The 18,041-nt window shown below is 42.3% G+C and overlaps 1 protein-coding gene across 2 annotated transcripts; it reads left to right on the top strand.

The window, feature by feature from the left end:
* Positions 1 to 11,107: 11,107 nt before the first annotated feature.
* On the top strand, positions 11,108 to 15,733 carry LOC121540542 (acyl-coenzyme A thioesterase 1-like). 2 transcript variants are annotated; one of them, XM_045207683.1, is made up of 10 exons: positions 11,108 to 11,444; positions 11,783 to 11,882; positions 12,032 to 12,168; positions 13,014 to 13,177; positions 13,699 to 13,818; positions 14,050 to 14,138; positions 14,242 to 14,335; positions 14,637 to 14,717; positions 14,836 to 14,977; positions 15,256 to 15,733. In XM_045207683.1, the coding sequence occupies exons 1-10, from the start codon at positions 11,249 to 11,251 to the stop codon at positions 15,384 to 15,386; spliced, it is 1,254 nt and encodes a 417-aa protein (XP_045063618.1). In that variant the 5' UTR covers positions 11,108 to 11,248; the 3' UTR covers positions 15,387 to 15,733. The 2 variants fall into 2 exon arrangements, with proteins under 2 accessions (XP_045063618.1, XP_045063617.1); XM_045207682.1 differs by having other exon boundaries at positions 11,978 to 12,168.
* Positions 15,734 to 18,041: the final 2,308 nt, after the last annotated feature.

Raw genomic sequence — 18,041 nt, 5'->3', positions numbered from 1 at the left:
ATTAATAACAGACTTTCAGCGTGTTCATAGATAAGGGCACTCAACATGTACTGCAGTGACACACATGATTGGCTGAATGAAATTGATAATAAAAAGATTGTGGGAGACTTATCGTTAGACTTCAGTGCAGCCTTTGATATTATTGACCATAATCTGTTACTGGCTAAATGTATGTGTTATGGCTTTACATCCTCTGCCATTTCATAGGTTGAGAGCTATCTATCCAATAAAACAGATGGTTTTCATGAATCGAAGCTTCTCTAATATAAAACATGTCAAAAATATATATATACTGTATATATATAAATTATATATAAATTAGCTCCCTGGTATACAGAAAATACCTGAGCCCTGAAGCAAGCTTCCAGAAAATTGGAACGGAAATAGCGCTCCACCAAACTGGAAGTCTTCCGACAACACAGTGCCATATCGAAGAGCCCTCACTGCTGCTCGTTTAGCCTACTTTTCCAACCTAATTGAGGAGAAATAAAAACAATTCCAAATGTATTTTTGATACTGTCGCAATCCACGTCCTGGTAATCCGTGTGGCCCTGCAGTCCTCCGGTCATCCGGAACAGCTGATGCTCTCATGCATGCTTCAGTGTTGCTTGCCTCAAGCGAGCATTGAAGTGATTTAGCCTGTCTGGTAGGCTTGTATCACTTGGCAGCTTGCGGCTGTGCTTCCCTTTGTAGTGTGTAATAGTTTTCAAGCCCTGCCACATCCGACAAGCGTCAGATCTTTTCAATCTTAGATCGATTCAATCTTAGTCCTGTATCGACTCTTTGCCTGTTTGATGGTTTGTCGGAGGGTATAGCAGGATTTCTTTTTAGCGTCCGAGTTAGAGTCCCGCTCCTTGTAAGCCGCAGCTATACCCTTTAGCTCAGTGCGGATGTTGCCTGTAATCCATGGCTTCTGGTTGGGGTATGTACGTACGGTCACTATGGGGACGACATCATCAATGCACTTATTGATGAAGCCAGTGACTGATGTGGTGTACTCCTCAATGCTATCGGAAGAATCCCGGAACAAATTCCAGTCTGTGCTAGCAAAACAGTCCTGTAGCTTAGCATCTGCGTCATCTGACCACTTCTTTATTAACCGAGTCACTGGTGCTTCCTGCTTTAGTTTTTGCTTATAAGCAGGAATCAGGAGGATAGAGTTATGGTCAGATTTGCCAAATGGAGGGCGAGGGAGAGCTTTGTACGCGTCTCTGTGTGTTGAGTAAAGGAGTTCTAGAGATTTTTTCCCCTCTGGTTGCACATTTAACATGCTGGTAGAAATTAGGAAGAATGGATTTAATTTCCCTGCATTAATGTCCCCGGCCACTAGGAGCGCTGCCTCTGGATGAGCGTTTTCCTGTTTACTTCCTGTGCTTGGCCGTCCTATGTTGAACACAATAAACAGCTCCCTATCCTCTGGATGTGTACCAAACTCACTAAAAGTGGCAGTAATAAAGCCTCTCCTGAAAAAGCTGAAACTTGACCTGGAAAATTAATTTAAAAAAACGATATAGAATCTCCCATTACTCTAAAAGGTTTTAGAAAAAGCTGTTGCACAGCACCTCACTGCCTTCCTGAAGACAAATAATGTATACAAAATGCTCCAGTCTGGTTTTAGACCCCATCATAGTACTGAGACTGCACTCGTGAAGGTGGTAAATTACATTTTAATGGCGTCAGACCAAGGCTCTGCATCTGTCCTCGTGCTCCCGACCTTAGTACCGCTTTGACACGATCGATCACCAAATTTTTTGGGAGATACATTTTTTGGGAGAGATTGGAAACCCTAATTGGTATACATGGACAAGTTCTTGCATGGTTTAGATCTTATCTGTCAGAAAGATATCAGTTTGTTTCTGTGGATGGTTTGTCCTCTGATAAATCAATTGTAAGTTTCAGTGTTACTCAAGGTTCCGTTTTAGGACTACTATTGTTTTCACTATATATTCTGCATCTTGGTGATGTCATTCGGAAACACAATGTAAACCTTCACTGCTATGCGGAGGACACACAGCTGTACATTTCAATGAAACATGGTGATGTCCCAAAATTGCCTACCCTGGAAGCCTGTGTTTCAGACATAAGGAAGTGGATGGTGACAAATGTTTTACTTTTAAACTCAGACAAAACAGAGATACCAGTTTTAGGTCCCAAGAAACAAAGAGATCTGCTGTTTTATCAAAAATTAATCTTGATGGTTGTACAGTCGTCTCAAATAAAACAGTGAAGGACCTCGGCATTACTCTGGACCCTGATCTCTCCTATGACGAACATGTCAATCATATTTCAAAGGCAGCTTTTTTCCATCTTTGTAACTTTTTGTCTAAAGATTATGCAGAAAAGCTAATTCATGCTTTTGTCACTTCTAGATCAGACTACTACAATGCTCTACTCTCCGGCTACCCGGATAAAGCACTAAATAAACTTCAGTTAGTGCTAAATACGGCTGCTAGAATCTTGACTGGAACCCCAAAATTTGATCATATCACTCCAGTGCTAGCCTCTCTACACTGGCTTCCTGTTAAGGCTAGGGCTGATTTCAAGGTTTTACTACTAACCTACAAAGCATTACATGGACTTACTCCTACCTATCACTCTGATTTGGTCCTGCCGTACATACCTACACATATGCTATGGTCACAAGACGCAGGCCTCCTTATTGTCCCTAGAATTTCTAAGCAAACAGCTGGAGGCAGGGCTTTCTCCTATAGAGCTCCATTTTTATGGAATGGTCTGCCTATCCATGTGAGAGACGTAGACTCGTTCTCGACCTTTAAGTTGTTACTGAAGACATCTCTTCAGTAGGTCCTATGATTGGGTGTAGTTTGGCCCAGGGGTGCAAGGTGAATGGCAAGGCACTGAAGTTATTACGTTATTATTATTATTAAGGGGGCTGAGTCACTGGCTTACTAGTGCTCTTCCATGCCGTCCCAAGGAGGGGTACGTCACATCGTGCTTTTTTGGCTATACTCGACTTGAGTGGGTTGAGTCACTGATGTGATCTTCCTGTCTGGTTTTGCACCCCCTCGGGCTCATGTGGTGGAGGAGAGCTTCGTAGGCTATACTCAGCCTTGTCTCAGGGTAGCAAGTTGATGGTCTGTTGATATCCCTCTAGTGGTGTGGGGGCTGTACTTTGGCAAAGTGGGTGGGGTTACATTCTGCCTGGTTGGCCCTATCAGGGACTATCGTCGGACAGGGACACAGTGTCCCTTGACCCCCATCTCAGCCTCCAGTATCTATGCTGCAATAGTCTATGTGCCAGGGGGCTAGGGTCACTCTGTTCTATCTGGTGAAAATCTCCTGTCTTAACTGGTGTCCTGTGTTAACCTAAGTATGCTCCCTCTAATTCTCCCATCTCTCTCTCTCGCCTCAGGACTACCTGGCCTGATGACTCCAGGCTGTCCCTGTCCCCAGTCCACCTGGTTGTGCTGCTGATCCAGTGTCTGCTGTTTTGCCTGTGGCTACGGATCCCTGACCTGTTCACCGGACATGTTAACTTGACCTGCTGCTGCTCCAGTTTCAACTGTTCTGCCTGCGGCGATGGAACCCTGACCTGTCACCGGACGTGCTACCTTGTCCCGGACCTCTCTCCCTCCCCCTCTCTCTCTCTCTCTCTTTCCCTCTCTACCGCACCTGCTGTCTCGACCTCTGAATGCTCGGCTATGAAAAGCCAACTGACATTTACTCCTGAGGTGCTGACCTGTTGCACCCTCTACAGCCACTGTGATCATTATTTGACCCTGCTGGTCATCTATGAACGTTTGAACGTCTTGAAGAACGTTCTAGCCTTAATGGCCATGTAATCTTATAATCTCCACCTGGCACTGCCAGAAGAGGACTGTCCACCCCATAGAGCCTGGTTCCTCTCTAGGTTTCTTCCTATGTTCCTGCCTTTCTAGGTTGTTTTTCCTAGCCACCATGCTTCTACATCTGCATTGCTTGCTGTTTGGGGTTTTAAGCTGGGTTTCTGTATAAGCACTTTGTAACATCAACTGATGTAAAAAGCGCTTTATAAAAACATTTTATTTGATTTGATGTCAGGTGTGATATTCCGCAAGGCAGCACTCTTGGCCCTTTACTGTTCTCTATTTTTACTAATGATCTACCACTAGCATTAAACAAAGCCTGTGTGTATGTACTCTGATGATTCAACATTATACACATCAGCAACTACAGCAAGTGAAATTACTGTAACCTTAAACAAAGAGTTGCAGTCCGTTTTAGAATGGGTGGCTAGCAATAAACTAGTCCTGAACATATCTAAAACTAAAAGCATTGTATTTGGTACAAATCATTCCCTAAATTCTAGACCTCAGCTGAATCTGGTAATGAATGATGTGGCTGTTGAGCATGTTGAGGAGACTAAACTTCTTGGTGTCACCATAGACTGTAAATTGTCATGGTCAAGGCATATTGATTCAATTGTTGTAAAGATGTTGTAAAGGTCTGTGATAAAGAACTGCTCAGCATTTTTAACATCACAGTTGACCAAACAAGTCCTGCAAGCTCTAGTTTTATCAAATATTGACTATTGCCCGGTGATATGTTCATGTGCTGCAAAGAAGGACCTAGAAAAGCTGCAATTGGCCCAGAACAGAGCAGCACGTATTACCCTTCCAATGTACACAGAGGACTAATGTCAACCATATGCATGCCAGTCTCTCTTGGCTCAAAAGTAGAGGAGAGATTGACTGCATCAATTCTTGTTGTTGAGAGAAATATTGTGTTAAATTCCAAATTGTCTGAATACATAATAGATAATACACACATGTAGCTTTGACATGCAACTTCCAAATCCAGAACGAATTCAAAGCAACGCACAGTAGTATATAGAGCCATTATCATACGCAACTCCCTTCCATCTCAAATTACTCAAGTAAACAGCAAAATTAGCTTTAAAAACAAATAAAACACCTCACAGCACACTGCTTCTCCCCTATCTGACCTAAATAACTTTGAAGCATATGTACAGTACAAGTCAAAAGTTTGGACACACCTACTCATTCAAGGGTTTTTCTTTATTTTTACTATTTTTTACATTGTAGAATAATAGCGAAGACATCAAAACTAAGAAATAACACATATGGAATCATGTAGTAAACAAAAAAGTGTTAAACAAATAAAAATATATTTGAGATTTGAGATTCTTCAAAGTAGCCACCCTTTGCCTTGATGACAGCTTTGCACACTCTTGGCATTCTCTCAACCAGCATCACATGGAATGCTTTTCCAACAATCTTGAAGGACTTCCCACATATGCTGAGCACTTGTTGGCTGCTTTTCCTTCACTCTGCTGTCCGACTCATCCCAAGCCATTTCAATTGGGTTGAGGTCAGGGGATTGTGGAGGCCAGGTCATCTGATGCAGCCCTCCATCAATCTCTTTCTTGGTGAAATAGTCCTTACACAGCCTGGAGGTGTGTTGGGTCATTGTCCTGTTGAAAAACATATGATAGTTTGTGATGATAGTCCCACTAAGCCCAAACCAGATGGGATGGCGTATCGCTGCAGAATGCTGTGGTAGCCATGCTGGTTAAGTGTGCCTTGAATTCTAAATAAATCACAGACAGTGTCACCAGCAAAGCACCCCAACACCACAACACCTCCTCCTCCATGCTATACGGTGGGAACACATGCACAGATCATCCGTTCACCCACACCGCGTCTCACAAAGACACGGCGGTTGGAACCAAAAATCTTCACATTTCCACTGGTCTAATGTCCATTGGTCATGTTTCTTGGCCCAAGCAGGTCTCTTCTTCTTATTGGTGTGCTTTAGTAGTTGTTTCTTTGCAGCAATTCGACCATGAAGGCCTGATTCACACAGTCTCCTCTTAACAGTTGATTTTGAGACGTGTCTATTACTTGAATCTGTGAAGCATTTATTTGGCCTGCAATTTCTGAGGCTGGTAACTGTAATGAATTTATCCTCTGCAGCAGTGGTATCTCTGGGTCTTCCTTTCCTGTGGCGGTCCTCATGAGAGCCAGTTTCATCATAGCGCTTGATGTTTTTGCGACTGCACTAGAGGAAATGTTCAAAGTTCTTGAAATGTTCCATATTGACTGACCTTCATGTCTTAAAGTAATGATGGACTGTCGTTTCTCTTTGCTTATTTGAGCTGTTCTTGCCATAATATGGACTTGGTCTTTTACCAAATAGGGCTATCTTCTGTATACCAACCCTACCTTGTCACAACACAACTGATTGGCTCAAACGCATTAAGGAGGAAATAAATTCCACAAATTAACTTTTAACAAGGCACACCTGTTAATAAAATGCATTTCAGGTGACTACCTCATGAAGCTGGTTGAGAGAATGCCAAGAGTATGCAAAGCTGTCATCAAGGCAAAGGGTGGCTATTTGAAGAATCTCAAATATAAAATATATTTTGATTTGTTTAACACTTTTTTGGTTACTACATGATTCCATATTTGTTATTTCATAGTTTTGATGTCTTCAATATTATTCTACAATGTAAAAAACATTAAAAATAAAGAAAAACCCTTGAATAAATAGATGTGTCCAAACTTTTGACTGGTAGTGTATATGTACTGATGTGTGGGTGACTGTCAATAATTTGTGTGACTGTTAGTATGACCTTTTCTTTTCTTCTATTTTTCTTATTTTAAAGTTGTGTTGTTCTGTCCTTTAGCTGTTCTTGTCTATTGGTGTTCTGTATTATGTCATGTTTTATGTTTTGTTTTGAATCCAGGAAGTGTAGCTGCTGCTTCAGCAACAGCAAATGGGAATCACAATAAAATACTAAAAAAGTAAAACATGAGTTATAAAGGTTTTGAAAGTAGCGCTCACGAGCCAAAATGGGTCCACAAAAATGTTGCACAATTGCATACAACGTCATCCATTTCGTATGATATGTTACATATTGCAAAAAATATTAATTTTTTATCCTGCAATTCGTATGATATGTTAAAATTCCAATTCGTACAATATGTTACGAAATTGTAAGTTCTTAAATGAAAAATCCACTCCAAAACTATATTTTGGTATTTTCTACATTATTCCACTGTTAATACAGTCCCAAAATGTTTTACATGTCAGCAGAATGTAAACTGAATTGTTTTTGCTAAATATCATCATGGATAAAATGTACTGTATATGAAAAATAATGGTGTCTTTGATTCCACAGAAGCAGGGTTTTCTTTTTTTGGGAAAACATTTATAAATCAAATCAATTTTTATTTGTCACATACACGTGTTTAGCAGATGTTATTACGGGTGTAGCGAAATGCTTGTGCTTCTAGCTCTGACAGTGCAGTAATATCTAACAAGTAATTTCTAACAATTTCACAACATATACCCAATACACACAAATCTAGTAAGGAATGGAATTTAAGAATATATACAAATATGGACAAGCAATGACAGAGCGGCATGGACTAAGATACAGTAGAATATTATAGAATAGAATACAGTATATACATATGAGATGAGCAGTGCAAGATACAGTGGGGGAAAAAAGTATTTAGTCAGCCACCAATTGTGCAAGTTCTCCTACTTAAAAGGATGAGAGAGGCATGTAATTTTCATCATAGGTACACGTCAACTATGACAGACAAATTGAGAAAAAAAATCCAGAAAATCACATTGTAGGATTTTTTATTAATTAATTTGCAAATTATGGTGGAAAATAAGTATTAGGTCAATAACAAACGTTTCTCAATACTTTGTTATATACCCTTTGTTGGCAATGACACAGGTCAAACGTTTTCTGTAAGTCTTCACAAAGTTTTCACACACTGTTGCTGGTATTCTGGCCCATTCCTCCATGCAGATCTCCTCTAGAGCAGTGATGTTTTGGGGCTGTCGCTGGGCAACACAGACTTTCAACTCCCTCCAAAGCTTTTCTATGGGGTTGAGATCTGGAGACTGGCTAGGCCACTCCAGGACCTTGAAATGCTTCTTACGAAGCCACTCCTTCGTTGCCCGGGCGGTGTGTTTGGGATCATTGCCATGCTGAAAGACCCAGCCACGTTTCATCTTCAATGCCCTTGCTGATGGAAGGAGGTTTTCACTCAAAATCTCACGATACATTGCCCCATTCATTCTTTCCTTTACACGGATCAGTCGTCCTGATCCCTTTGCAGAAAAACAGCCCCAAAGCATGATGTTTCCACCCCCATGCTTCACAGTAGGTATGGTGTTCTTTGGATGCAACTCAGCATTCTTTGTCCTCCAAACACGACGAGTTGAGTTTTTACCAAAAACTTTTATTTTGGTTTCATCTGACCATATGACATTCTCCCAATCCTCTTCTGGATCATCCAAATGCACTCTAGCAAACTTCAGACGGGCCTGGACATGTACTGGCTTAAGCAAGGGGACACGTCTGGCACTGCAGGATTTGAGTCCCTGGTGGCGTAGTGTGTTACTGATGGTAGGCTTTGATACTTTGGTCCCAGCTCTCTGCAGGTCATTCACTAGGTCCCCCGTGTGGTTCTGGGATTTTTGCTCACCGTTCTTGTGATACTTTTGACCCAACGAGGTGAGATCTTGCGTGGAGCCCCAGATCGAGGGAGATTATCAGTGGTCTTGTATGTCTTCCATTTCCTAATAATTGCTCCCACAGTTGATTTCTTCAAACCAAGCTGCTTACCTATTGCAGATTCAGTCTTCCCAGCCTGGTGCAGGTCTACAATTTTGTTTCTGGTGTCCTTTGACAGCTCTTTGGTCTTGGCCATAGTGGAGTTTGGAGTGTGACTGTTTGAGGTTGTGGACAGGTGTCTTTTATACTGATAACAAGTTCAAACAGGTGCCATTAATACAGGTAACGAGTGGAGGACAGAGGAGCCTCTTAAAGAAGAAGTTACAGGTCTGTGAGAGCCAGAAATCTTGCTTGTTTGTAGGTGACCAAATACTTATTTTCCACCATAATTTGCAAATAAATTCATTAAAAATCCTACAATGTGATTTTCAGGAAAAAAATTCTCAATTTGTCTGTCATAGTTGACCTGTACTTATGATGAAAATTACAGGCCTCTCTCATCTTTTTAAGTGGGAGAACTTGCACAATTGGTGGCTGACTAAATAATTATTTTCCCCACTGTATGTAAACATTATTAAAGTGACTAGTGTTCCATTTCTTAAAATTGGCCAGTGATTTCAATAGGCAGCAGCAGCCTCTAATGTGCTAGTGGTGGCTATTTAACAGCCTGATGGCCTTTAGATGCTTTTCATTCTCTCGGTCCCAGCTTTGATGCACCTGTACTGACCTCGCCTTCTGGATGATAGTGGGGTGAACAGGCAGTGGCTCGGGTGGTTGATGTCCTTGATGATCTTTTTGACCTTCCTGTGACATCGGGTGCTATAGGTGACTTGGAGGGCGGGTAGTTTGCCCCCGGTAATGCGTTCGGCAGACCGCTCCACCCTCTGGAGAGCCCTGTGGTTGCGGGCAGTGCAGTTGCCGTACCAGGCGGTGATACAGCCCAACAGGATGCTTTCAATTGTGCATCTGTAAAGGTTTGTGAGGGTTTTAGGTGCCAAGCCAAATTTCTTCAGCCTCCTGAGGTTGAAGAGGCTCTGTTGCGCCTTCTTCACCACACTGTCTGCGTGGGTGGACCATTTCAGTTTGTCAGTGATGTGTACGCCAAGGAACTTGAAGCTTTCCACCTTCTCCACTGCGGTCCCGTCGATGTGGATAGGGGGTGCACCCTCTGCTGTTTCCTGAAGTCCACGATCATCTCCTTTGTTTTGTTGACGTTGAGTGAGAGGTTATTTTCCTGGCACCACACTCCCAGAGCCCTCACCTCCTCCCAGTAGGCGGTCTCGTCATTGTTGGTAATCAAGCCTACTACTGTTGTGTCGTCTGCAAACTTGATGATTGAGTTGGAGGTATGCTTGGCCACGCAGTCATGGGTGAACAGGGAATACAGGAGGGGGCTGAGCACGTACCCTTGTGGGGCCCCATTGTTGAGGATCAGCGAAGTGGAGATGTTGTTTCCTACCTTCACCACCTGGGGGCGGCCCATCAGGAAGTCCAGGACCCAGTTGCACAGGGCGGGGTTCAGACCCAGGGCCTCGAGCTTAATGATGAGCTTGGAGGGTACTATGGTGTTGAATGCTGAGCTATAGTCAATGAACAGCATTCTTACATAGGTATTCCTCTTGTCCAGGTGGGATAGGTGTGCAGTATGATGGCGATTTGCATCGTCTGTGGATCTATTGGGGCGGTAAGCAAATTGAAGTCTCTCAAAGCACTTCATGATGACAGAGGTGAGTGCTACGGGGCGATAGTCATTTAGTTCAGTTACCTTTGCTTTCTTGGGTACAGGAACAATGGTGGCCATCTTGAAGCATGTGGGAACAGCAGATTGGGAAAGGGAGAGATTGAATATGTCCATAAACACACCAGCCAGCTGGTCTGCGCATGCTCTGAGGACACGGCTAGGGCTGCCGTCTGGGCCGGCATTCTTGCGGGGTTGACATGCTTAAATGTCTTACTCATGTCGGCCACGGAGAAGGAGAGGCCACAGTCCTTGGTAGTGGGCCTCGTCGGTGGCACTGTGTTATCCTCAAAGCAGGCGAAGAAGGTGTTTAGCTTGTCTGGAAGCGAGACGTCGGTGTCGGCGACGTGGCTGGTTTTCCTTTTGTAGTCCGTGATTGTCTTTCTTGGTCCTATGGAGTGATTTATAGAGGAGACCTTTATGCTGCTGTACATTCGATCTGATTGTGGTATAGACATCCTGTAGAGAACTTACAAGCAATGTGTCCCACAAACTAAAAATGTTACAAAGATAACACTGATTGACCAGAGATTAGTGTTCTCCCTCACAGCCTCAGTGAATATCACCTCCGGTACTGATAGACGGTATTAGATTGACTTTCACACACACACACAACAACAAAAAACTGCACATATAAAAACCCACATTCATCATGTTTTCCTCGCAAGGTACTTATTTTATTAGAATAGCCTCATTTTATGACGTTGCTACTGGGTTGTAGCATATTTCATGAAGAGCGGAAATGACCTGCAAATGAGTTACTCATCCACCTAGTTATGTTTAAATATTTGAGTTAATAATTAAACCCCTACCTACATGTTATCTACGTATATCTACTGAGCAAGTAGTTAAAGTAGCTGTTTGGACCGGACAGAATACCACTTGTGAAGTGTCAATGTGCAGTGGTAGGACGGAGTCAGCCGCAGGACACAGAACTGAGTAAACAACGTACTTTACTCGAAAAAATAAACAACACTTTGGTTGTCACAGTTTTTTGTGAAGAAGTCATGTGTGAGATGGGTGTGATTCCTGTGTTGACTGTAAAACCATCGAGAGCCCTCTTTGATGAGAAGTTCCATGTGGTTGTGGGGAACTTACCACCGACACAGGAGGTCACACTACATTCTTTACATCAGTCTGAAGACACAGACTACTGGGAGGCGTTTGGGCACTATGTCAGTGATGCTCAGGGAAGGATCACAGGTGAGAGATATTATTTCCATTTATCTACTTCATTTACTGTATCTACTTCATTTAGCTACTTCATTTATCTACTTCAACACAAGAAAAACACTTCCAAATACACTTTCGGATGTATTTGTGCCTGCAATGGAAAGTATTTAACTCATTTTATTTATTTAAAGGAATTACAGTGAAATAACAATATGATATATTCTGTAAACTCGGACTGGTGTCATATTCATCATAACTATTTAAAACCCCCTGACATCAGAATTATGTCACAAAATTCATGTTTTTTTCCTACACAAACCACACTTTTCGCCCTGTACTTTCTCAAGTAAGTTTTATGTCATTAATAGTCTTTAAGGATCCAAGTGTAGGGGGGACATATGAGGGTGTTGAGCCCATGGGTCTGTTGTGGAGCATGAGACCAGTACCTGGCAGTAGACCGGAACTCAGGTAAACATGAGAATGAACATGAGAGTATTCTGACACTCAGGCCAACGCTAAAGTGGTTGGTAGTTTTGGAATACAAATTGTTAAGACCTCTCTAGGTTGAGGAAGAAGGAGGTCCACACTCCCATGGTGGTGCACATCTCTGTGTACAGGGGACACATGAGTCAGGGGTTCAGGGAGCAGGCGGCCCTGGCGAGTGTCGTCACAGAACGCTGGTACATGGCCCCCGGAGTCCGCAGGGTTGACATCACAGAGGGAGGGGTCACAGGGACCCTATTCCTGCCACCAGGTACACAATATGCTGTCAATAACTGAAGGTCACATACATGTTGGCCATTTTGCCTGGGTTCTCCTTAAGACCTGTAGAGTAATAATAAGTCATAACAAATTTCATTTAGAGTTCTGACATGTTGAATATATATATTTATATATATATATATATATATATATATATATTGTGATGTCACGAGAGGCTGTGTCCTGGAGGGACGTTACATCCCCCTGAGGTGGCTGCAAACCCAGACAGCTATGGCTCCATCTGCTGGTATGGTCGGGAACTCCACCCCTCTATGGCCAATCTTCCCACGCAGCTGAAACAAATGAGGAGCTGATGAGCTGAAGGTTTGGGAAGGGAAGAGACACAGTCTCCAACCTGGGCTCTCTGGAGAACAAGAGTGCTGCACGTCCACTTCCATGAGGAATATAAGGATTTGGAGATACTTACCTTTGGGAAATACTCACCTTTGGATATATGCACCTGTGGAAATACGTGAGAGACATTTGGAAGGACTTTTTGCTGGGTTGGCCACTAGCTGCAACGTGGACTACAGTAAGGCTGGGGAAAAGTTATCTGAGCGAGTGAGAATTATGATTTTGGATGTGGAAGAGACATCCCTGAACTGTTAACCCTTAAAGAGCCACAAGAGAACAGAATTTTGTTATATTTTCGTTAATTTCCCAAGACCTATAATAAAATCCTTGTTTTGTTTGAACCTTGTCTCCTTGCACTACTTGAGCAATCCCGCTGAAAGCTGTGTAGCCTCTCGTGACGTCACAATATATATATATATATATATAAGGCAAAGGATCATTGGTAGAAACAAACAATAATGTTTTTGTCATGTCATCCTGAAGGTCCCGGACCCTTCCCCGGAATTTTAGACATGTGGGGAGGTAGTGGCGGGCTGGTGGAATATCGAGCGGCTCTCTTGGCATCCCAGGGCTTTGCTGCCATGGCGTTAATTTATGTCTTCCGAGACCAAAATAAAAATTATACCATTGGCTACCCTTACTTTGAGGTTTGTGTCTACCGTCTGCACCGTTTTCCTGTAGAAATCGTGGTTGACACTCTGCCATTTATGTGTGTGTGTGTGTGTGTGTGTGTGTGTGTGTGCGTGTGTGTGTGTGAGAGTGTGTGTGTGTGCCTGCAAAATGGGAACTGCTCCAAAGAACTGTACTATGTTTTAAGAAGTTATTTTTAGTCACTCGGTAAGATCTTACGAACAATATCTTGATAAACAATAACTTGCATGACAAGTGACAGTCTGACAGACAATGCTACATAATACCTGTGACTGTTTGTTTGCTAGTTTGAATCCTTACCTTACACAATTAGTAACTGATTTAGACCTTTGGAATCAGGTGAGAGGATTCTTTCACTGTCTTTGAATGTGAATACTAACGGACACATCACTATGCTGTCTCTCTCATCTGTGGGGCTGGGAGAAAAAACACTCTGCACGTCTTTCTTGATCTACTGTCTTGAGAAAACGTTCATAAATGCCTAAATGAGTATTGTCACATGCTGATATTTTCTCAGACTGCTTTCAGACTACTGCAGGATCACCCTCTAGTGGCCGCAGACAGAATTGCCCTGCTTGGCCTTTCCCTTGGTGTTACAGTGGTTCTGTCCATCACTGCCTACTCAGAAGCTGTCAAAGTAAGTCCCTAAGAAACTTCTGCCCTGTCAGTTTGTTGATTTCCAGAAAAAACATATGTGCATGCGCTTGCACCCGACCAAATTGTCCCCATCATACTCACCGTCATTGAGTTATGTTTAGGAAAATCACATTAATATCAGAGACAAAATGCTTTTTTGTCTATCTGTCCTCTGTCAGTAATAAACAATGTATTCATGTAGTTTAAACAAATCTCTGTTTACTCCTTTTAGCCTAGATGTTGTGTGTGCATCAGTGGCAGCCATGCTTGTCGAATTGGAGCTACCCAGTCCATTGAGGAAACATCTCAGGGTATAGACAAGTGAGTCAATACCTTATGTTTACTTGTGTTTGTCTGTTTATAAATTAGCCTAATGATTTTCATGGAAAAAATAAGTACTATACCTTTGGCCATTCCTTCGCAGAAAATATACAAAGGCCCGTACTGATGAGGAGAATCGCATCATCTGGAGGGACGTTCTTTTACCCATTCCAGAAGATATAGACCTGAAAGTGGAAGTAAGAGATCTGTTATGTACAGAAAGACCCTTCAGTCCTCTGCTCTTGTTTGGATGATTGTAGCGAGGGAAATGTATCCCACACAGGAGGACAGGATGATAAGGACCTCTAAAAGATTACGCTGGAGAACTCAACCAATACTGGGAACAGTTTCACACTTTCTCCAGTCCTATTATGATCCTCCAGTATCTCACAAGATTGAGGGCTCAGAAGTATTGTTGTATCTGTCAATATTCAATTTTCTCCTAAATTGGTATTGATTTGTTCAGTCATGCTCCATTTTGTTTTATTCTGTCCTCAGATGGGGAGGATAACATGTCCTCTGCTGCTGGTTGTTGGACAAGATGATCAGAATTGGGCTGCTGTCGAATCAGCTGATGACGTGAGCTATGTCCTGTTTGCCTATGGAGAACATCAAGCTTCCTAAATGCAGTTTAAATACAAGATATCAATTCATGACATGAATTAATTAGCGTTAAACTCCATAATTTTCTCCTCAGATGAAGCAGATGATGGAGAGAGCAGGGAACAGTCACCTGCTGACCACTCTGTCCTACCCTGGAGCTGGTCACCTGATTGAACCGCCGTATGGACCCCACTGCAGGGCTTGTACCTTTGTGTTGCAGCCAGGCCAACAGAGAGGTGCCTTTCAAGAGTCATTCATGCAGACAAACTGTGCTTCTATAGTTATTGTGCTCCTATAGGAGTCCCAATACATTCCTCTAGGACAACAGGGGGTTGCACATTTCTGCTTTAGCCAAGCATTACCACACCAGATGAAACTAGTCCACTAATGATCCTACAGTTCTAGGTTTTTCTTATGTTACTGGACCCAATTTTCATATAGGTCTACATTACACAGTCATAAGAGAATGTCTCAAATGTCTCAAATCTAAAGCTGTCATTCCAACTTGTTGCAGTGGTGATGCTGTGGGGAGGCCTCACCAAACCTCACGCCGTCGCACAGGAAGACTCATGGGAGAAGATTCTAGGTTTTCTGCGAGAGCATCTCTGTCACAGTGTCAAACACCATGTGCAGTCCAGATTGTGAGCATTGTCTTACGTCAGGTGGCATCACTCCTATGCAACACTCGTCCTTCAACCGATCAGTGCTGGGGGAATCGTCGCGTTATCTGACATAAGACAATGAACTGTGACGTAAATAGCAATGGACACCATGCAGTTCAGACAAAGAAATAAACAAAGATAACTTTGAGAGACAGCAACTGTTCCTGCCCAGATGCCAAATGAGTACCCCAAACTTGATCAATTGCCTCATTGTTTGATGTTAGTTCTGATACAGTATGAATGCAATTTGTTTAGGTACGTATTTTTTTGTATGTATTTTTCATTTTAACCATATGGTTTGATTAAAATATGTAACATAATATTACACTATTTTAACTGTCTACTTGTCTGCTTGATAATACTTCTGAAGGCGGGTCCTTTCTAGTTTTAGAAAATATAGAAACATTTCTCTGCTCTGGTTTAGGTGCTGAACAGAATAAATGTACTTCAGCTGTGATTTATTGGTAAGACTGACTATCTTTGTCAGCACAAAAGAGCAGTAAAACCACAAAGATTTCAAACAAATGTGCAGAATGACTAATTCAATTCCATCTTTCATTGAATCAGAAGGCTCATTCAAAACAAAACCTTTTTTATTGCCAATTATTTTAATGACTATTTCCTTGGCAAAGTGGGCAAACTCAATCATGAAATGCCAACAACAAACTGTGAGCCATCATATTCATGCATAAAATACCAAATAATTAAAGAAAAGCATTATATTTTTGAATTCTATAAAGTTAGTTTGGGTGAGGTGGAAAATGCATTGTTGTCCTTCAATAATGAGACACCGCCTGGTATTGACAAGCTACTGAGGATGGTAGCGCACTATATTGCCACTCGTATTTATCATATCTTTAATCTGAGCCTGGAGAAAGTGTTTGTCCTCAGACCTGTAGGGAAGCTAAAGTCATTCCGCTACCCAAGAATGGTAAAGCACAGCCGACCTATCAGATTGCTGCCGGCTCTTAGCAAACCTTTAGAACGAATTGTGTTTGACCAGATACAATGCTATTTATCTGTGAACAAATTAATAACAGACTTTCAGCGTGTTCATAGATAAGGGCACTCAACATGTACTGCAGTGACACACATGATTGGCTGAATGAAATTGATAATAAAAAGATTGTGGGAGACTTATCGTTAGACTTCAGTGCAGCCTTTGATATTATTGACCATAATCTGTTACTGGCTAAATGTATGTGTTATGGCTTTACATCCTCTGCCATTTCATAGGTTGAGAGCTATCTATCCAATAAAACAGATGGTTTTCATGAATCGAAGCTTCTCTAATATAAAACATGTCAAAAATATATATATACTGTATATATATAAATTATATATAAATTAGCTCCCTGGTATACAGAAAATACCTGAGCCCTGAAGCAAGCTTCCAGAAAATTGGAACGGAAATAGCGCTCCACCAAACTGGAAGTCTTCCGACAACACAGTGCCATATCGAAGAGCCCTCACTGCTGCTCGTTTAGCCTACTTTTCCAACCTAATTGAGGAGAAATAAAAACAATTCCAAATGTATTTTTGATACTGTCGCAATCCACGTCCTGGTAATCCGTGTGGCCCTGCAGTCCTCCGGTCATCCGGAACAGCTGATGCTCTCATGCATGCTTCAGTGTTGCTTGCCTCGAAGCGAGCATTGAAGTGATTTAGCTCGTCTGGTAGGCTTGTATCACTTGGCAGCTTGCGGCTGTGCTTCCCTTTGTAGTGTGTAATAGTTTTCAAGCCCTGCCACATCCGACAAGCGTCAGATCTTTTCAATCTTAGATCGATTCAATCTTAGTCCTGTATCGACTCTTTGCCTGTTTGATGGTTTGTCGGAGGGTATAGCAGGATTTCTTTTAAGCGTCCGAGTTAGAGTCCCGCTCCTTGTAAGCCGCAGCTATACCCTTTAGCTCAGTGCGGATGTTGCCTGTAATCCATGGCTTCTGGTTGGGGTATGTACGTACGGTCACTATGGGGACGACATCATCAATGCACTTATTGATGAAGCCAGTGACTGATGTGGTGTACTCCTCAATGCTATCGGAAGAATCCCGGAACAAATTCCAGTCTGTGCTAGCAAAACAGTCCTGTAGCTTAGCATCTGCGTCATCTGACCACTTCTTTATTAACCGAGTCACTGGTGCTTCCTGCTTTAGTTTTTGCTTATAAGCAGGAATCAGGAGGATAGAGTTATGGTCAGATTTGCCAAATGGAGGGCGAGGGAGAGCTTTGTACGCGTCTCTGTGTGTTGAGTAAAGGAGTTCTAGAGATTTTTTCCCCTCTGGTTGCACATTTAACATGCTGGTAGAAATTAGGAAGAATGGATTTAATTTCCCTGCATTAATGTCCCCGGCCACTAGGAGCGCTGCCTCTGGATGAGCGTTTTCCTGTTTACTTCCTGTGCTTGGCCGTCCTATGTTGAACACAATAAACAGCTCCCTATCCTCTGGATGTGTACCAAACTCACTAAAAGTGGCAGTAATAAAGCCTCTCCTGAAAAAGCTGAAACTTGACCTGGAAAATTAATTTAAAAAACGATATAGAATCTCCCATTACTCTAAAAGGTTTTAGAAAAAGCTGTTGCACAGCACCTCACTGCCTTCCTGAAGACAAATAATGTATACAAAATGCTCCAGTC

The sequence above is a fragment of the Coregonus clupeaformis genome, chromosome 26, assembly GCF_020615455.1.
Source record: "Coregonus clupeaformis isolate EN_2021a chromosome 26, ASM2061545v1, whole genome shotgun sequence".
Classification (NCBI taxonomy): domain Eukaryota; kingdom Metazoa; phylum Chordata; class Actinopteri; order Salmoniformes; family Salmonidae; genus Coregonus; species Coregonus clupeaformis.
The sequence above is the reverse complement of the archived record's forward strand: the minus strand, read 5'-3'. Positions and strand labels throughout refer to the sequence as shown.